Genomic DNA, 21,896 nt, shown 5'->3' with positions numbered 1-21,896 from the left:
AGCGACATATGACTAGGTTCGAAAGGGATACTATATGTAGTTATAAAGAATGGATTATGTACAAAGATAAACAAACTTTACAATGAGGCATATTTTTAAGATACTTACATTTCTTAATACAAAATCTTGATTGCAAGTTACTCGATCTAATTCCTTGAATACAATTCAAATCTAAACATGCTTTTGGCATAATTCCATATCCAATTGACTTGCTATAAGGGTATGTTCTAATAGATTGAAATCAGCTAAACTGAACCAAAATAAATATTTTATAAGAGAAGAAAATTAGGAGTTGAACAGAAGTGAACTGAATTGAGCTGAAATGAAAAATAAACGTATGAGAACAGGCCTTAAATTGAGGAAGAATGAGTATTCAAGTGGTGACACTCCCATGTCTTGTAGAATTTTTTTGAGGTTCAATTCATATTTACATTAAGGACTATTAAGTAACAAGAAAAAAACATGTTCAACATAAACATGATATTTTACACAGTTTTTTCGTGAAAAGTATTTATATAGTATACAACTATAAAAATGAATTTTAGAGGGAAAAAGCATTTATGTTCGGCAAAGCTTAAAACTTTTAGCAAGTAAAATATACAATAGAAAATTTTACATGTGTCGATAATACCAAAGTTAACCTATATTACTTCATATGATTATAACTCAATTCAAAAGTTGCTCACGTAATCACATTAATCGGCTAGTTTGTGTTTGACTATACCATTAGAACTCATTATGATTTGACCAAAATGATTTTTCACTCAATTAAAACTCAATTCGAACCAATATGTATTGGAAAACTTAACCGATGGATAAATGTTGTAATTAGTTTTTTTTTTTTTTTTTGATTGCACGCATTTAGGGATGCAACCAATATTTACCCTGAGATCAAAAGCAAGGTGAATTTTTACCAATATCTCCGTACAATTGTAATTAGAAAATTCTTAAGGAGTACTCCGTACAAGTGAAAGAGTAAACGGAAATTGAAAAATCGCGTGAAAAACACGAGGTAGAAAAAGAGAAAGGGGGAAAACAAAGTAGTTGTCGTTTTCTCCGTCCGCTCAAGTGACGTTAAGAAAAGCGTTAAGAGTCGTGAGTAGGTCCCATTGTGGCTCCCCACCCTCCCTAAATTGAAAGCAAACAGAAAACTTAGCATATAACCCCACCAAAATTACACACCCACCCTCCCTTCAAATTCCCCAAAATACCCTCACTCAAACCCCCTTTTCTCATAAACATCCAAGGGCAAATCAGTCATTTCCCACCCCACATCACAACAAACAGCCAATGGATTCAGTAGCACGGGATTCCATACACCCGCTCGTGGTTTATACTTTCTCTCTCCTCTTCCTCCTCTTTAATTTTTCAATTTCAATTTAATTAATTTAAATTTAATTAAACTAATTAATTTATTAAAGAAAAATTTGATTAATTTCTCTTTCCACCAAACCTCTCTTTATAACCTCCCTTGTTTCACCCCCCATTCTCTCCCTTACCCCATCACCCAACTCTCTCTCACTTTCTCTCTCCTCTCAAACAAAAAAAAATCCAAAATTCTCCATTAAAATGGAATCATCATCATCAACAATGAGAAGGCCTTGTTTCAGAGCAGAAGACGATGGTTTAGCTTCTATTGCTGGATTCTCCGGTACTACTCAAAATCATATCATAAATAATAATGGGTTTCCTTATAACAACAACAATAATCATCAGAATCTGAATCAGAATCAAGCTTTTTTATGCTACAATGGCGGAAATGGTGCTGGTATTATGATGAGAAGACGAAATAGTCTAAGAAATATTACTTCTCTTTCTTCTTCCCCTGTTTCTTCTCCTAGATCCGGTCGTCTTTTTGATGCGAGATTTGAAGAGCTTCACTCCCCTCATTTCCTCGAATCTTGCTTCCTCTGCAAAAAACCCCTCGGCGGAAACCGCGACATCTTCATGTACAGGTCAGTCTATAACCTCCCCAGATCTACCTTCGTTTCCCCGTCTATCGGTGTAATTAATACATTAACCGTTTTAAGGACTTAACTATCGAAACAAAATATTGTATTAATTACACCGATAGACGAATGGGTGATAGTTAGTCCTTAAGACGGTATATAAACAACAAATTCAATTTGTATATATTGAGTTTGTATTGTGTATGATTATTGATTTGTGTTGGGATTTTTTTTGTTGTTGTTATTACAGAGGAGATACGCCATTTTGCAGCGAAGAGTGTAGACAAGAACAAATAGATATAGACGAATCAAAAGAGAAGAACAGAAAAGTGAAGGCGTTGCGAAATAAGAAAGAATCGGCTAAATCAACTTCAACAACATCTTCATCTTCTACCCCTAGTAAAAACCCAAACTACCCTTTTCGAACCGGAACTGTTGCGGCAGCCTAATTTTCACTTAATTTCCCTAATTAATGTTCTTAATTAGGGAAAAATATAAGAACTTGTTACATAGTAAATCTAAAGAAAATAGGTTTTTTTTTTGGGTTTTTTAAAGGGTGATCTTGAAGAAAGATCTATTTTGGGGAGAAGTATGTAAATTGACCTTGTTGGTTTACAGTCAAAGGAGAGAGAAAGTGAGGAATCAGAGGGAAAAAGGAGAGAAAACAGAGCTCATGAGAGTGTTATGCAAGGAGTATAACAAGAAGATGAAATCAGAGTGATGTGCATATGGAATTATGGATGGTTTTTTTAGATGAAAAATTACTCTATGAATGGCTCTTTTTTTTTTTTTTTTTTTTTTTTTTTTTTTTTTTGGGTTGAATTATAATCCCAAAAAAGGGGTTGGAAAAAAGAAAAATAATTTTTGGTTGTAATTGTTCTTTAGTTTTTGATATAATACTCCTCCTTTACTAATCTATGAAAAATAGATGCATATTACTATGACAAAAAATAATCAAAATTTGTTCTTGTTTTTTCTTGAATTCTTTCTTTTATTTATTTTTGTTTTGATTCTTTGTTGATGATTTGTTATTACTATGTGTCTACTATGAGTCTATGATACATGACAAAGTAAGGTCCATTATTGGAGAAAATTGACAGATTATTCTTGAACTTATATGAACAAATCATGAATTTTTTTCCCATGTTTTTTAAATATTTTTTTTTTTTTTTTTTTTGAACGAAAATAATTTTGGTTAGTTCACTGAAATTTTGATTCTAAAAAAATTAAAAAAACAAAAAGAGATTCTATGTGGTTTCAAAAAAAAAAAAAAAAAAAAAAAAGAGATTCTATGTCAATTTTTAGAAAAGATTCGGGACTTTATAAAGCTGAAATTGTACTACACTACAGATATTTCTAAATATGCTGTACTGTATTTCGGCACCTTGATTTGTTAATTGAAATTTTGATTTGTATTATTATGATTATGAATTTAATTAAAAAATCTAATTTTTGTAAACGGCATAAATTATACGGAGTATCCCGTAATTTCAACTGTAATGACTTTGTATAAATTTAGCTAGATATTTATTTGAAGTCAATATTAGACTTTAAGTTTGAGTGTCTTTTGCATAAAGTAAAGTAGAAATGGACTATGATTATTACTCAGTATTTTTTTTTTTTCTTAGATGTATTGTCACTGTTACTTCTTTATGATGGTAATGGCCACAAAAGATTAAAAGAAGGTTTCAAAGTAAAAGAGATGACAATTTCAGACACAGAAAGCAAACTATTGAGATTGCCAACAAAAAGAATAGTAGATCTCTCACTTCTTTAATTAACCTTAGCTAGGCAGCCGGGCTATATGGTCCTTCTTTCACCTTGGTCTGGTTCGACCAAAGGCGGGTGGACCAAGCAAAGGTCCCTCCATCTCGATCTTTTTGGTTTAATCGATTTCCCATTTATTTTCGACCACTTCTATAAAGGGGAGAAGGGAAATTACTCGAATTAGGGGTTTGGTCGGTTCAAGTCCATTTCAACCTATACATTATTTTGACTTTTACGTTTTTTTAACCCTTAAGTTAACATATCGATAATTTTAATATATTTTGAAAGTACTCTGTAGTATTTAAAGTAGTTTCCATCAAATTATACAAGTACTTTGTACTCGAGTATGAAATGAAGGTAGCCTTGGAAGAGGTATTAGGTGGTCAATGAATGAAGTACTAGCAGCTAGCAGTAGAATAATTAAGGCAGAAAAAGAGAAAGACTCCGTAAGATGTAGCAAGTAGAAGCTGCGAGATTCAAAGATCTAGCTACTACCGAGTACGGAGTACAATTTACTGCAAAGTTTGATATTAAAGGAGATCTCCTTATTTGGGGGTTTTTCCGAAATAGTAGTTTTATGACAAATTTAATTATAGTTGGTAGCGTTTAATTTATGCAATTGGTTCAAATATTGGCCACTTTCTTGGTCATCCTTATAGTGGACCACAATTACCATTACAAATTTGGACCACTTTTGTGGCGTGTTTCTAGTAGTTAACCATCCATGTCTAGAAAAGGATTTACTCCGTATAAAATTAATTGATCAAAGTGAAAAATATAATTGTAAAAAATATTTTTATAAAAATATGGGTAATGCTATACATAGCCCTTAGGGCTATATATAAGCATTGAATTTACTCTTAAAAAATGTATAAAGTTAGGACATGACAAAAACACGCGCAGATTGGTGTAATTAGTGTGTTTTTGTCATGATTTTTTAAATTTAAACAATTTTCAAGAGTAAATTAAATGCTTATATGTAGCCCTTAGGGCTATGTATAGCATTTTCCTAAAAATATTAATGTAACAATGCTTGGTCAATGGAAAGACTGAAATAGAGTACGAAGTATTAGATGATGTAGTGTATTAGACTATTAGTGGATGAGTGAGTGACATTTTGTTTATTACAAGTACTCCATATGAAATTAGGGGTTTATTGTCATTGATTACAACCATTTATTAATAATAATTACGAAGTAAAATTATATATTTGAAATTTCATTTGATGGTACATCTTGACAATATTACATTTGGTTCTTCTTATTAAGCTAAGGTTTCTAAATTAAAATCAATGATGCTTGGTCTAATAATGCATGCTTGTATTGAAAATTATAGTATTATTAATTGATGTCTATGTTTTGAATGATTTCATAAAATATTCTCCAAAGCAAAATTCTATATAGAGTTATGTTGTTCGACTCTTTTTAATATATGAACTAGATTAAGTCCTGTGTCACACAAAGGTTTAACAGAATTATATAATGAATTATAATGTTAGTTCAAAATCTACTAAAAAATGAAATTGAAAAGGTTTGAATATTAATTTATACTCGGATCGAGCCTTAAATTCGGATTAGACAAAAGTTAGAACACCAAAAAAAAAACAAAAAAAAAAAAAAAAAGTAAAATATGTAAAATAATATTTTATACAACAAAAATATGAAAAATATGTGAATATTCTTTAATTTTAGGAAGTGAATCACAATTATATAAAGAAATAAATACTACCTCGTCTTTTTTAAATTGATACGTTTTGACATTAGCATTATCCACACACTCCCCTTTAACCGTGCTTTATGATTTATAAGTAATGAAAAATATAGTTATGTGGAGTCTTGTTGGATTCGTCAAGATATATATTTTCAAAATATCAACTTTTTATAATTTTTTGAAATCGGTAATTAAAGATATTAACGGTTGAATATGTTCATTGACAAACGTGACTAAAGAAACCTGTGAACTAAAAAAAAAATAAAAATTAGGAGGGAAAAAACAACACTAAGAAGTGTCATATGTCATTTTTGGTATGTGTTTTAGTATTATGTTATTGATTGATGATTTTAAAATATTCTCCTTAGTAAAAGTTTATATAGACTTGTCTAAGACTCTATGGGCCTGTTCTCGTTAACTGAACTGAACTGAACTGAACTGAACTGAACTGAGCTGAACTGAATTGAGCTGAACTGAACTGAGCTGAACTGAACTGAGCTGAGCTGAACTGAAATGAATATTTAATAAGAGAAAGAAATTAGGAGCTGAACTGAACTGAGCTGAGCTGAATTGAATTGAACTGAACTGAATTTCAACGTAAGAGAACATACCCTAACTCTTTTATTTTTTTTATTTTTATTTTTTTTAATATATATATATATATATATATATATATATATATATATATATATATATATATATATATATATATATATATATATATATATATATGAATTATAAAGTTTATAACATAAATAATACTCATAATTTTAAGGGTTCAATTACGGTATTCCATATGTATTAAAACTTCTCTTAAAGTTCTTTAATGTAGATGATAGTTTGATGGGATGAATTGAACATAATTCGAGTGTTAATCATACATTAGCGTACACCGTCCATATATACACTCAAAAACGGGGCGCAGTACATAATTACTCCGTATCAACGGTGTCTTGATGTGAATGATTTTCTTGTCTTAGAATCATAATGTCAGTCCTAATTCCCCCAAAGTTCCACCTTTTTTCAGATAAAATCTCTCAAACACCTTTGCCACTTTATTAAAAGCCTCAAAATAAAGTAATTAAAACCCATTAAAGCCATCATACTAGTGCTCATTAAGCTTTACTATAATTAAAGTAGTTGTCATGAAAGTTCCAAGGAGAGAGATTCGAGGAGAATCCTTTTTAATTGTCCACTACTAGAGTACAAGACAAGTGTGATGCACAATCTCATTAGAGAATAGCAATGTTTCATTCAAGTTTTTAATTACTACCCTCTTTATTTTTTCATTTTATTTGTGAAATATAAAAAAATCCTGAATTGTAACTAAAATTAACATAAAACTCAAATTTCTACAGAGTAATAAAATTTCAAAATACGAGTAATTATTTGTCAATTTATATTATTTATATTTGATTAATATTCTCTCTGTCCCTTTATCAAAAGCTTATTAAGCTTTTGGTTGATTTGGTCATTTAACATGATATTAGAGCCAGCGTGACACAAAGGTCACAGGTTCGAATTTCATCCACCCCTACATTAAAGTGGAATTAATTCGCACCAGGTATGGGTGGGCCTGTGTTGCATCCACATTTCAAGTCCAAAGGGCATTCTGTAAGGGAGAGTGATAGAGTATATAACATATTCCTGGGTCTCAACCACCAGCTTAAGCTTTTGGGTGACTTGGTCCTTTAACAAATATTTATTACTCAAATTATAAAATGAAATAGATTTTTAATTTAGAGACGGAGGAGTACCTAATAATTCTACTGTAGCCTCCTTTAATTTAACATTACAGTAATGCTATTTACATAAACATAAGATTAAAATGTAGCCACAAATTAAAATATAAAAGTAGCAACAAGTTCAGTACTCCTAGATCATTATACACTTAAAAAGTTGGTTAAAAATGAAAGGTGAAAAGAAAAGCAAAAGAAAAGGAGGAAACCTTTTAATTTAGAAAAATGATACTTGTAGATTGGCCATTTTAATACTATGAAGTATTAATGAGTGTGGGGATTGAGCTGGAACAAGCTCAGCTGTGGGGGCCACTTAACGTTAATGGTTGTCTACAATAAGAGGGATGTCAATTATATGTGGTCATGTGGGACGTAGTTATGTCCATATCATGAGGTGTTTCTATGATCAATGACCATGACTCACCCTTTTGGTAAATCCATCAACAAACAAAGGGACAACAACCTTGCTTGGAAGGTTTCTTGATCAATGCCCATCAAAATTTAATTCAAATGAAGGAACATTGGAGTAATTTCTGTATATGGGCAAGCCTCCATTAAGGCAATGAAAGTGGTCGTGTTATTCAATTGTTTTGTTGTGCACGATACAATGGACGTGGGAGAGAATTTGAAGAGAGGGACTCAGGGATGGGAGAGGTTGGGATTGTTTCACGTACTCACGCTAAGGCACACATGAGTATATGAAACTTTTTATCAATACGGGTCTGGGCCACATTCGCAAATCAAGAGAGAGTGATTTTTCGGGCTAGAGTGCTTCTTCACTTCCCCTCACATGGACCAACTCTTGGCCAAATGAACTTTAGGCATTTAAGGTCCCATATTGTGGGCCTAACTCTGATACCATGTTAAATACGGGTTTGGGCCGCACCCATCACAAGAGAGTGCAAGTCCACCACTTTATAAGACCAAGGAGGTTCCACCTCAAAACCATATGGCAATAAGGGGAGTAGCTCCTTAGCCTTATATTGTGCTGATAACTCTTGAATTCTTTCAACGTGGGATTCCATTACCACTACACTCCCTTTTTTTTAGTGAATTAGTGTGGGACAAGAGAATGCTCACATGTGGGTTGTTCCTGAGCTCAACAATACAACTGGTTGGTAATGTTTTGTATTATACACCAGTGTGCAATTAATAGAGTATAGAAGTCATTCATTTAGTGGTAAGATTAATTATTACGTAGTAAATGGAATTTAAAACTAACTGGCTACGTTTAATAAGATAACTAGTGTTTTAGATTAGATTATTAAAGAGGATTGCATTAACACTTAAATTTTATGGGTATTTGGTTAGGAGGATAGGGATAGTAAAAAATTATCTAATTTACGGATTTATCACATGTTATCTTGTAAGTTGTAACATATTTCTTTTGTCCCACTAAAATTGCAATAGAACAAAGTTGATGAAAACTAACTATGTTAACGAGGAGTACTTGTTTTTTTATTGGTACTTCATACAGTAATTGATCGTCAAAGTCATACTCAAATAGCGAAAAGTGGAGCATAATTTTGAATCATGTAGTTTGATCACAATCTTGGGTCATATCGTATAATTCGAAAAACTATGTACATATATACTCCGTATTAATTTTGAAGAGACTGTAAAACTGTGTACATTGTACAATGGACTATGGCCTTTACGGGGGTTTGAGGCTGAAGCCATCTAAATAATTGACGGGCCCCATTTTAAGAAATAATGTTGGGACTACTTTGAAAATTAGATGGACTGTTACTGTTAGTTCATTATTTAGCCATTTTACTGAAAGTCGATTTTAGTGGTCCTTGCCATTTGCTCTAGAGTTTAGACATACTTCCTATGTCCTTATTCTCTTGAAAAAGAGAGTATATCAGAATTATTAGAATATGACTATTCACAAGTCATTCTAAATTTCTAACTAGCATTTAGTCCAAACTATATACCAAGTATGTTGTTACTTTACTCTTTATGTAAGGAATTATATGTGATTCATATAATTCCTTACATTTGTGATTAACTTGCTGGAAGAATTAAGCTTTTGGATTAAAGATGTTTGGGTCAAAGTTATTCACAAGCACACCTTGTGAAGGCTCCAATCTAGCCCAATTTCCTTATTGACAAAGTGAGTGTCTAATACATGAACCATGGAAGGCTTTTGCCACGAGCTTGGTTAAGCTAATTTGCTTGAGAAAAAGTTCTTATAAATATGAGAGATTGATATATTAATTAAAGCTAAACTTATATAAAAAACCACGCTACTAGCTGGCTATCAATCAGGACACAAACTAGCTACAATGAAGGATAACTTGAAATCCTATATTGCATGACAAACTGTTACGAAGTATGTTAATTAGCTCATTATTGGAAATGCGCTAAGGCAGATTTATTTGCATTTATTGTAGTTGCACACAATTTGCCATCTCATCATCCATTTCCGTACACGTCATCTGCCATATAGATTGTGACAAATATATACGGAGTATATTTTTTCTCATGTCTCAACCAATTTCTCTAATATTAATATGTTATGGATCAGTTCAATTTACTCATATGTGGGCTTGTGGATTAATCCATTCAAACAACTAAAATGGCAACTCGGCCCAGCCCATAAAAATCAACCCACCACCCCACAAATTCACAAAGTCACAAACCAGAAGCACGTGCTATTCATAATTTTTTATGATAAACACGTGCCATTCTTAAATGCATAGTACACTTAGCAGATTTACCCCGTCTTTACCTCCAAAAAATGCGCCACGTGTCAACTGCCACTGCCTTGCAGGTGAAAACTCTTACTCGTACTATATTCCTCTTCTTCTCTCTGAAATATCTTTCTTTAAAAAGGAAAAAAGCAAATCATCTTTATTTTTTCTCTCTATCTCTATCTCTAGAAACTGTCAGACTTGTCCTCTAATCCTCGAATCTCTCTCCATTTTCTCTCTCCTCCTCCTAGATTTTTGGCGGTTTCATCATTTCTGCACTCTAGGTGTTCGACGAATTGCTTCAATGAAACTAATCCAATTTTTATTTCTATGATTTTTGTTTGTTTGTTTGTTTGTTTTTTTGGATGAGATTTTGATTGCAGTTTGATCGTCGAAGAAGAAGATGTTAGAGGATCAAGTAGCGTATTTGCTGCAGAGGTATTTAGGCAATTATGTTAGAGGTCTTAATAAAGACGCTCTCAAAATCAGCGTCTGGCAAGGTAATCATCAATTTGTTCCTATTTTTGTGATTTTTTTGATCAAATTTGCGTTACTTGTTGCTTAATTTTAGTATATACTATGTTAATTGAATTTTGTGGTATAGAAATATAGAATAAATGAATTTGTGTTTTGGCTGTTAAATTGAACTTATTAGTTTATCTGATGCCGGACATTGTATAAGACAGCTATTAGTGTAACGAGGATAATAAATTTATAATTAGATTACAGTGTGGAGGACTGGTTAGTGGTGGTAGTCGACTAGTCGCATATTCGGCTGGAATTTCCGTTAGGCTAGTGGCGGATTCAAGAATTTTAATACATTGTGTCTGAAATGTGGTTATATAAACCTTAAATCATTCTCAAGTAAAAGCTGTTGTTACACGGATAATAGTAGTATGGAATATCTCCAGGCTTTCAGTGTGGAGGTAGTGGTATAGCCAGTCTGTCTGTTAAGATTTTAGACCAGTGACGGATTTAGGATCTTCAATGCAGTGTCTGAAGTGTGGTTAAATAAACATTAGCCATACTTATATGGGGTGTATAGTGTATGGCTTACCTACGATAGTAGCCATAGAAACTATGATTGTGAGACTAAGCAAATGTATGAACCATATATTTGAACTTTTAAGTATATATACTGAAGTCAGCCATTTTACAAAATTTATGTTATGCTTAGTATCATGTAAACATGAATAAGTCTTTGCTCCTTGTGCTGGGGGGACATTACTGGATTTTGAATGACTTAAGGGTAGAAATCAATCGGGCACTAGCATGAGATTATGGTATTTTATGAATTTTCGGTCAGTGTTCTAAGGCAAAACTGGAAATGGATGGTCGAATGGATACATTGTATTGGAATTGGCTGATTCATCAAGGTCAACCTTGAACAATAGTAACACACTATCTTTGCATTGTACGTAGAAATTATTACCTCCGTTTCATATTATTTGCTACGATTTGACATAAAGTAGAGAGGAAAAATGTCTATTCGTTGCAAATAGTATGAAACGGAGGTAGTATTTACGTTTGAAATTAGAAGTCTTGGAGAGTTAGCAAGGGGCCTTATGCTCAATTTTAGTGATGGAGCTAATGAGCTATGGTCATTTGAAGTTGGGTTGTGCTGCAGCATATTAGGGCTTCCGCATCATATTAAAATTTTCTTTCTGCTACATAACTTTAGGAAATATCTTATTAAAACTAGTACAAAGTAATTTTTTTGGAAGGGAACTTATAATGTTTTGCTTAGTCAGGATTGGAATAGGTACTTGCAAATAGATCTCCAAATAACTTTCTTTTTATACTTTGAAACAGTATTTGTTACTCTTTCATTAAAGAAGTTTGAACATCATTTTTTCACCCAAATGATTATTATTTATGATTCTTATTAGCTTATTCTAAAAGAAATTGTTCATAATATTATGCAAAATGATAACTATTTAGCTGGAAGAGATCACGAATAACTACTCTTAATTGAAATTACACCTCAATAGAACTATTTCTTTGTTTCTAATGTTATTCAAAGAGCCAAAAGTATTTGTTAATAATATATCTATGAATTCTTAGCCTTTTGAAACCAATTTTCATTTCTCTTTTAGAAAATTCTCCATCAATTTTCACTACATTGGCTAATGATTTAACTTAATTTTACTCTCTTTATCTCATTCTTCCAGCAGCGTGCTCTGCTACACATCCATGAACTTATACCTGTTCTTTTTTCCCCCTTTCCTTTTCAAGGTTTTAGATCTGATATAATTCGTATAATTAGGATTTTTTAGCCTATAGGGAAATAGGCTTCCGCTCTATGCATGTGTATTCAGAATAGAGATAACTGTCTTATATGATACATCAAGCCTTGAAACTTGTGAGTTTGTCTCTGAAGATCACCATATCCTTTCCTTGCTCTCTTCTTGCATAGTGGGTTTCTTTCAGACTATCTGATTCACATGGTGTTAATCACTGATGACCCCTATTTTAGGCTCTTTCTTATCCTATGTTATTGAGGTTGCTTTTTATTTTGTGATTGGTTTGTGCTAGGTATCATAAGCTCAGTATTTGTTTTCTTTGGGGAATTCTTAGATATACACTGTTTATTTGCATGGATTTTATTTAGTTATGCTACATGAATTTATGTCAGTTTCTGATAGTAATTTGGTACTTGTGAACAGGTAATGTGGTGCTAACTAACATGCAACTAAAGCCCGAGGCATTAAATGCATTAAAACTGCCCATCAAAGTTAAAGCAGGATTCCTTGGATCTGTCACACTCAAGGTTGGTTATATTTCTATGCCATAATTTTAGGGGGAAACGCTCTTCACTTTCTCCATGTAAATTTGAAACTGGCCTTTAAAGCTGTATGCTAGAAGTCTAGGACCGGGAAAAATGAAAATTATAATAAATTTTAGATGGTAAGGTTTAATGGAATACATTTTAATAATATTGCTCTTGTTGAAAATGTTTTTATTTTTATTTTTTTTGACAAGTGTATATGTAAGAGAGAAGGTGGTTCTTGTGGTGGAGAGAGACAAAGAGAGAAGGTGACTATGTTGCATAGACTCGAATTTGGGTGTCGTGTTTGACACTCCAGATTTTATAAAATTTCATATAAGGCCACTATATATTTGAGTGTTGTATCGTGTCGAAGTGTTGGAGGATTCGACACCGGACACTCGGCGTACAATAGGGTGTCGGAGTAACATAGGGTGGTGGGTTGGTGAGGCTAGGGTGACCAGGGATAGTGGTTAGAGGTGTCGGTGTTTAGGGGGGGGGGGGGGGGGGGGGTTGGGAGGGGTGGTTTGGGCAGGTGACATGTGGGTGGTGAAAAAGGAAGAGATGGCTGGAGAAATAAGCTAAATTAAAACTCGACATTGTAACCATTTAAACTGGTTACAACGGGTTAGGGATCATGTTGGGAAGAACCCCTCAAGGTTGGCCCATTGTAGGATTATTTAATAGATAGATAGATGGACTATTTATAGCGTACAGGTTAAAGTAAGTTGGGACAGTTAAAATCAAATTTTCTTTTTTATGCATTCTTAAACTATGTATCTAACTATCTACATTAACTAATTGAAAAAGATTGGAGGTAGTAATTAAAGTGAATTTTTAATTTATGTGAATAACATAATGAAGCAAATAAACACTGCCTCATTAGTTGCTTTGTGTAAAATAAAACACCGCATAATGACTATAATGTCATAACTGACTTTTTTGTAACAATGCTAAGCATGACACCAAATTACAATTGTTTTCTTGTATGCACAACTCCTAATTGATGCTCACAAGGTCTCAATTCCTCAATTGTGTGTTTTGACATCCATGGATTGAGGCCCATTTAATTGTATAATAATATGCTTATGTCTGCAAATGCTACTCTAATTTGCGTCATAATCCAAGCTAACATATTTATTAAAAGGTAATCTTTTTGAATTAATTATTCACTCCCATATCAGACTAACTGGGGAGCAGGGTCTTTTCAAGTATAGTCGTATAGATAGGGGGATGACAGGGAGTCATGATCAATATGAAGATAGGAAGAGAATTAAGAAAGAGCAGAAGATGGAAATTGGGTTTCTGGGTGTTAATGTTGGCATCTTCATGATCCATGGCATGTTTCTGGAAGTACACTAATTTTTCTCAACCTCTTTTGATTTTGAGGATTCCTGGTCCTTTAATTTGCCATGCTTTACATTTTCTCTTGTGATAGACATGTCTTCTGATATTATCTGGTGCTTCATTTATTTTTATGCAAGAGTAGTTGTTTACATAGTCTGGTATGATAGATTTTATATACTACCTCCGTTTCACATTTTTGCAACTTTGGAGTTGCGGACTCCTAGGTAAACAATGAGAATTGGAGATTAACAAAAGGAAGGGGCATGTGATTAAGGAAGGAGGGAGAAATTGGGGATAGTTTAATTAATTATTAACCACCCAACATAACACCAGCCACACAGGCCACCAGACGCACCACCACTTCGCATTACCACCCTCACGGACACCGCCCAACACTAACCTCTCGGATATTGCCTAACCACTACACGCCCACTAGCCACCACACCCAAAACCTAAAACCTATCTCGTGGGCTGTACTCACCACACATCCACACAAACCCGAAACCATCTACCCACCCCGTGACCCCCCCTCAACCATGCCACCCAAAACCTAAAATCTAACCCACAACCACCAGGTAACGCCCCCACGACCCACACTAACTCTAACCTCTTACCCTAGCCAACCAAAAAATTATCCCACACCCTCTAAAATCACCCATCCACTGACCACTTCTAGCACCACCAACCTCATCGAAATACTCACATCGCCCTAAATTCATTCAATAATGGTGGTTCAACCACGACCATAAACCGTAAACTTTCTGTCATCGTTGTCCACGCATAGAACTCCGCCACGATGGTTTGTCTTTGTGGGAAGAGAGAGAAAGAGGTCAGATTGAAAGATAGAGAAAGAAATTGGGGAATTGAAAAAGAAGAACTTCAAGAAATGGGTTTGAATTATGGAAAGATTTGATGATAGTTGAAAGTTGTTCAATGAATTGAATTGGTTGGTTGGGGGACTTCATTAGATTTGGTGAAAATAATTAGATAAAATCGTGTTTGTGAAAATTTTAGTAAGGGTATTTTAGTAATTCCATATAAAAAACTTACTAAAAAAGGAAAATTTTGGAAAGTTGCAAAAAATGTGCAGCGGACGGTTTTGGCAAAAGTTGCAAAAAATGTGAAACGGAAGTAGTAGATAGAATGGTTGAGTAAGGATGCTGGTTTAGTTTTTTGTTATTTTAAATTTTCTTATGATGGATCTTAATTTCAGGTTCCTTGGAGTAAGCTTGGCCAAGATCCAGTTATAGTTGAATTAGATGAAATTTTTTTGTTAGCTGAACCTGCCACACATGTTGACGGAGACAGTGAAGATGCTTTACAGGAGGCCAAAAGAAATCGAATACGTGTACGACTTCATTGATCTTCCTTTTGAACTCATGTTTTTGAATGTCGAATTAGGAATTTTAAAATTGTTTTTGGTAATTGTTGCAATAGGAGATGGAAATGAAGTTGTTGGAAAGAGCACAACGCTTAAAAACTGATGAAGTGGTATGTCATGATCTTTTTATTGTTTTTTTTGAGCATGTAAATACATTGATGACCACATGAAAGCTCGATCAATTAGGGGGTTGGGACTTGGGATCCCCATACTCTCTAGTCTCCTCCCTGCTTCAGTCTCTTTCATAAATAGACACAGGGGATGACCGGATGAGATAAATGTATAAATGTATGTATGTATGTATGTGCGTGCGTGCATGTATTCTGGTTTGGTTTTCTGGTTTTTGTGATGTAATTTTTGGTCAGCTTAGTGCTGATGACATTCAATGACTCCATTCCTTGTATCAGAATAAATCTTGGTTGGGGTCACTAATTAGCACTATAATCGGAAACCTGAAGCTTTCAATTTCAAATATCCATGTTAGATATGAAGATGGTGAAAGGTATCTGCAACAACTTAAAATACCTGAAATTTCTTGTCAACTATACATTTTTTAATATGTTATTTTTCTTCAGCAATGCTGGCCACCCGTTTGCAGCTGGTGTTACCTTGGACAAACTTTCAGCTTTCACTGTTGATAACAACGGGAATGAAACTTTTGTCACAGGGGGTGCGTTGGACAATATCCAGAAGGTTTGTATATTTTCAGTAGCAGAATGTAAAGCCGATTGGATGAGCTAGTCACTTTTAGCCTCATGATATCTTAAGATGATTGTGCACTTGTTTTTGTCCTTAAATTATTACTCATGTTTCTAAGTTCCATTATTGCTTTTCTTTTTGAATACTGTTAGTCTGTGGAACTGGAGCGTTTAGCTTTCTATTTCAATTCTGATATAACTCCATGGTGCCTTGACAAACCATGGGAGGATTTGCTTCCTTCTGAGTGGTCTCAGGTGTGTACTGCAGTACTTGTCCCGTACGTGTTATTTACTCTTATTGCTAGGAATTGTTATTTACTAACACAATGATGATTATCAGGTTTTTAAGTTTGGAACAAAGGATGGAAAAGTGGCTGCTGCTCTTGTAGATAAACATAGTTACATATTGGAACCAATATCTGGAAACGCCAAGTACTTAAAACTGCGGTCATATGATTCTCCTGTTACCGGTCAACCTTTGCAGAAGGCAGCAGTAAATTTGGATGATGTGACAATCTGTTTATCAAAGGTAGATATTTTTGATTAACAAATAATTTTGTTGTGGGTTGATGTGAATGGTGCCAAGGACCTTATGATGCCATACTACAGGATGGTTACAGAGATATGCTGAAGTTAGCCGACAATTTCGCTGCTTTTAATCAGCGTCTGAAGTATGCGCACTATCGCCCAGTTGTCCCAGTGAAATCTGATCCCAGGTCCTGGTGGAACTATGCATACAATGTTGTATCAGATCAACTGAAGATGGCTAGGTTTGGAAAATCTTTTTACATTTTTTTTTCTTCTTTTGGGCTTCTTGCTCTTAATTGCAGGAGCAATTTCTCTTTGGGCACGTTCTAACCATGCTTCTCTTTCCTGTCTTGTATCTTTTATCTGTCTTGTGTGTGTGTGTGTGTGTGTGCACGAAAATCGATGTAAGGATTTTCTTCGTAGATTTTGAAGACTATTGTGGTAAGTTTTAAAATTTTACTTTCCAGAAGTCTAATTGTCCCTTTTGTTGGTTATTTGTTTTCCTTAAGTGGATTGTGGATTTTTTCATAGTTTTTGAGGTATTGCAGCTTGCTATATCGTAGCCTAATAATAAGCTTTGATTTTTTATTATTTAATTTAATTTATCCTCAAAATGGCGTTAGATTGCCCCCCTCCCTTCCCCGGTCCTTTAAGTGCTTAATATGTTTATAACAACAACATATACACAATATGTTAATTATTGAAAGTGAAATGACATGGTTGGATTTGTCTACTTCTAAACACTTTATATTCTTATGCTGTATCTAACTTATTTATTTATTTAAAACCATTTTTAAAATTTTCTAGCCAGGAATTGTTGCCTTTCTCCCCACCTTTTTCTCTTTTTAGTGACAGCTTGTCCCTTCTTGATAGTGTTTTTATTAGATCTGTTTCAATTACCTGACATTATTACTATCCGTCAATCTTTAACATGCCGAATAATGCCGTGCAAGATTCACTACTGTATTATGATGTAGAGTTGAACAGTCATGTGAGTTGCTACTGCAGTGATCTATAGTGGGTTTATCTCCAACTATATTGCTATTTTTTGTGTTTGTTTGCTGTTTGAACTTTTTACTACTATTTTTGAATCCTTGGAGAGACAGGTGAGTTAATGTATATATATGCATGCTTTTTGGATATGTATGTGATGTGCTTTGCGTCTTTTGATTTTTTATTGCAGTGGGAAACTATCTTGGGATCGAGTGCTGAGGTTTGCGAGGTTAAGGAAGAAGTATATATCTTTGTATGCTTCTTTACTGAAATCAAATCCAAGTCAGGCGGTGATTGATGACAGTAAAGAAATTGAAAAGTTAGATCTTGAACTTGATATTGATCTCATTGTGCAGTGGAGGTGAGATTTGAAGGTTAAAGTCTATTTTTTTTATATAACTTGTCTGGTGATGATTTAAGCTAAAGTATAACTTGTATTTTCTTCATGATATTTTTTGTCTGTGGATAAGTTATTTTGCATTTATGACACATGTTAAAAACTTTAAAAGGCACCAAGGGGGGCTTTATCCACTTACTTATAAGCAAAAGTTGGGCTGATGTAAAAAAATTCTCATGCGCTCATGCTTTCATGCAACATCTAAACAACTTTTAGTAGCTGTGGAAGTTGTCTATCTATTTTTCCTTTTCTTTCTTTCTTTTTTTTTTTTCTTTTTCTTTATTTTTGGACTTCTAGCTGCGTTATGGCTTGTGACTTGCATGTATATCCACAATTGGGTATGCTGGTTAATGGTCATTTGCATTCTAAAGCTTCTGAATATGAAATGATTTTCTATTTGTTGTTAGTAGAGTAGCGATTGTGATAGTGGTTAGTGTTTTTGTAGCAAATAGCAATCACAGCAAGTAAGTGTTTTATGCAAAACTATCTTTTCGTGATTTCTAGTGGTCTACAATCAGATTTCTTATGAAATGTTTCTTCAACTTATCAATTAACCTCTAATCACTAATTAATTCACTACATCATTGTAAATTATTACGATGGTATTACTTAGAAGGGTGTTGCATAACTCACCCTATATTTGGTCTGAAAGCAGGACCTACTTATGCTTTTGAAAGTATATATCTGGTTTGTTCTATTGATGTCTAATATTGTGATCAACTTGATCTTTCTGTTGTCCAGGATGGTTGCTCACAGGTTTGTGGAGCAGTCCATAGAGTCAGACCTGAGGAAACAACGAGAAAAGAAGTCATGGTGGTCATTTGGGTGGTAAAATCCTGCTTTCTTTTTCTTATTTTTGTTGAAGCTAAGAGCAACTCCAATGGTTGGGAAAAGGGACTAGCTTGCAAATATTAAAAATCTTAAGCTAGTAGCTACACCATTGTTGCACATCTTGATGATTATTTGTAGAGCTAATTAGCTTGGCAAATATTTGTTAGATAAAAAATATTATTAATTTAAAAATAAATTAATTTACAATTAGCTTAAACATTGGAGAAATAAATAGCTTGAATTGTTGTAGCTCAAGAAGATGATGTGGCATGTCAAGCTATTAAATAAATTAGCCAACCATTGTAGTTGCTCTAAGCTCTTTTACTGTGTCGAATGAACCCCAGAGTGGTTGAAGTAGCAGTTAACTCTTTTCTTTTAGGGGTGGCGGTGAGTCATCTCAAGCTGAGACTGAAACCTTACAGTTCACTGATGAGGATTGGGAACGCTTGAATAAAATCATAAGATACAAGGAAAGCGATGTTGGACAAGTTATTGATGTGAAAAAGGATGTTATACATACTGCATTTGAACTCTACATGAGACGTAATGCATCAAAGTTGATTGATGCCGATGGATGTGTTGCTGAATTGTCGTGTGAGAGCCTAAAGTGCTCCGGTAGTCTGTATGCAGAAGCAAAAAATTTTGATCTGAAGTTAGGCTCATATCGTCTGACATCACCACAAGGAATTCTTGCTGAGGTCTAATCCTGACTCTGGTTCATGTGACATTTATTATTATTTATTTTCATGCTGATGACTAGATGCATTATTTTGTTACCAGAGTGCTACAGCTCATGATTCTCTAGCCGGCACATTTGTTTACAAGCCTTTTGATGTGGAGGTTGATTGGAGTTTCATCGCTAAAGCTTCTCCCTGTTATGTGACTGTGAGAATGCTTTCCCAAGTAAAATGTTTCTTTTTTTTACACTATAAATGTTGTGCAGCGTTCAGTAACATCAAATTGTCATTACAGTATCTTAAAGACCCCGTCGATCAGATTGTGAAGTTTTTTGAGAGCACCACTGTCAGTCAGACACTAGCTGTAGAGACCGCAGCCGCTGTACAGGTATTCCTGTAGTTCTTTGCACAACTCAGTGGGAAGTCGGGGTCAAACATAGATATTTTTTTTCTAATGTTATTCCTCTTTTCTTATTTAGATGTGCATGTTGTACAGGGTACAAACTACACAACGTTTTAAATTAATGAATTGAGTGACATGGATGATCTAAAATTATAATAAACTCTAAATAATCCTAACTTTTGGGGTTGTATTCTCTTAATAAGCCAATTGCTATATTATTTTTCAGATAGTGTTAGATAATTTCCTAAAATTTAAGTATTAGATTTATTCATATAATTTGAGGGTCAATTACAGAGTGTGATCTAAGTTTTTTTGTAGGTGGGATTTATTTAAGTAGATGGTTAAAAGTTTGAATTTTTCATGTTAATTTTGTTCCAGCATATCAGAAGTGGCTTTTAAATCTGGCTAGGTCATGTTTTTGGTCTGTGTTATTTTATTTATAAATTCCAATGCGTGTATTTGTGATCTCCTGTTATTTTCTTCTATATGTTACTGATTGCTGAATCTATTTCTGTTAATCTCAGATGACTATTGATGAAATGAAAAAGACTGCACAAGAGCAAATGTCCAGGGCTTTGAGAAATCAAAGCAGGTACGCTTTGACTGTAAACTTAATATCACATTGCTGGGTTGCTTTTATATCTAGCTTTAGATTAGACTTGGCAAAATTTGACCCAACTTGATGACATTGGGTCTTGAGATGACAATAGAATCCTAAACTCAAAAAAGACTGAACCTAAAAAACTAAATATAAGTCGGTGAAACCTGACTTGACCTTACTGTCCCAATTTAATTGTCATGACAACCTTTTCAAGTAGTTTTATGCGATAAGTGGTTGGTTTATCTATTACTTCCTATGTTCCGGATTAGTCGCACCAAGTTGGTGAAACCTGACTTGACCTTACGGTGAAACCTGACTTGACCTTACTGTCCCAATTTAATTGTCATGCCAACTTTTTGAAGTAGTTTTATGCTATTAGTGGTTGGTTTATCTATTACTTCCTATGTTCCGGATTAGTCGCACCTCTTTAACCGGAACAATATTTAGGTAAATCAATTAAATTAATTTACTATATTTATTAGGTAGTAGGGCTTTTTTTTTTTTTTTTTTTTTTTTTTTTTTTTTTTTTTTTTTTTCCTTTTTATTATAGGTAATGGGTTCATAGTGAAGTGATGGAATTTTTCTTTAAAAATGGTGTATTATTACCATTTATGTAAGTTTTTGAAGTAATTTGGGATGAGTTAATTAGAAAAGTGTGTCATCTATGACATTAAGTGCATATAATAATTGAAAAGTAATATGATGGGAAATGGTGGAGGAATATAGAATTGAATGAGAGAGGGCGTGACTGTGTGAGACCTTAACTTTTGGTAATAGAATGTTATTGAGTACATATTAAACTGGGATGGAAGTAAAATGAAAGTGTGATTTTCAAATTAGGATGGAAGGAGTATTATAATGCCCTAATGTTTAATTAGGGTGAATTATTTCGCTGTTTATAAAATTGACTTCACTTTTAACTGCTCAAATTTTGGCATTGTTGGTAGTTTGATATTTGCAAACCCACTAGTAAGAAAATTAAACTAATTTAAATACTACTTTTAATCATTTACATTAAATTATTAATTATGTAATTTCTTTTTTAGAAAATCTACATCAAATGAACTCCTAAAATTTGGGCCTGCTGTGAATATCAGTTGTCTTCTAATTCTGCTTGGACTTGGTTCTTTGATTGAAACACAATAGGGAGAGAGAACTTGAGAAGATTAGAAACAGAACAGCGAGCAGCAGCCTCTGGGACTACGGCTTCACAGTGGTAGCCTGCAGTTCCGGTGAGGTAGCAGGCACTATACTGCACTTCTTGTGGCTGAGCTTAGGTAGAGCTGTAGAGGTGAGATAGCGAGTACGGTGGCTGCTCAGAATCCCAACAGAGGAGAGAGAAAGAGTGAGAAGAAGAGGGAGAATTTGGGCTTGTAAATTCAAGGTTTAAATTGGTGGTTTTGGGTTTATGT

At 33.8% G+C, this 21,896-nt stretch overlaps 2 protein-coding genes across 3 annotated transcripts in view; both read left to right on the top strand.

Moving 5' to 3' along the window:
* The first annotated feature begins 1,482 nt into the window (after positions 1-1,482).
* Positions 1,483-2,692, top strand: LOC145593615 (FCS-Like Zinc finger 2-like). The gene is made up of 2 exons (XM_081649901.1): positions 1,483-1,955; positions 2,200-2,692. The coding sequence occupies exons 1-2, from the start codon at positions 1,570-1,572 to the stop codon at positions 2,396-2,398; spliced, it is 585 nt and encodes a 194-aa protein (XP_081506027.1). The 5' UTR covers positions 1,483-1,569; the 3' UTR covers positions 2,399-2,692.
* A 7,541-nt stretch (positions 2,693-10,233) lies between these two features.
* The window catches only part of LOC145593604 (uncharacterized), a 47,612-nt gene continuing 35,949 nt past the window's right edge, over positions 10,234-21,896 (top strand). For both annotated transcript variants that reach the window (XM_081649893.1, XM_081649884.1), the window contains exons 1-15: positions 10,234-10,361; positions 12,528-12,631; positions 15,189-15,323; positions 15,413-15,466; positions 15,764-15,858; positions 15,932-16,049; positions 16,208-16,309; positions 16,395-16,583; positions 16,664-16,824; positions 17,766-17,936; positions 18,714-18,800; positions 19,183-19,501; positions 19,584-19,688; positions 19,776-19,868; positions 20,408-20,475. In XM_081649893.1, coding sequence (XP_081506019.1) covers positions 10,265-10,361; positions 12,528-12,631; positions 15,189-15,323; positions 15,413-15,466; positions 15,764-15,858; positions 15,932-16,049; positions 16,208-16,309; positions 16,395-16,583; positions 16,664-16,824; positions 17,766-17,936; positions 18,714-18,800; positions 19,183-19,501; positions 19,584-19,688; positions 19,776-19,868; positions 20,408-20,475 — 1,898 coding nt within the window. In that variant the 5' untranslated portion in view covers positions 10,234-10,264. The remainder of the gene's footprint in view (positions 10,362-12,527; positions 12,632-15,188; positions 15,324-15,412; positions 15,467-15,763; positions 15,859-15,931; positions 16,050-16,207; positions 16,310-16,394; positions 16,584-16,663; positions 16,825-17,765; positions 17,937-18,713; positions 18,801-19,182; positions 19,502-19,583; positions 19,689-19,775; positions 19,869-20,407; positions 20,476-21,896) is intronic.

The sequence above is a fragment of the Chenopodium album genome, chromosome 2 (genome assembly GCF_948465745.1).
Source record: "Chenopodium album chromosome 2, dcCheAlbu1.1, whole genome shotgun sequence".
NCBI lineage: Eukaryota > Viridiplantae > Streptophyta > Magnoliopsida > Caryophyllales > Amaranthaceae > Chenopodium > Chenopodium album.
The sequence above is the reverse complement of the archived record's forward strand: the minus strand, read 5'-3'. Positions and strand labels throughout refer to the sequence as shown.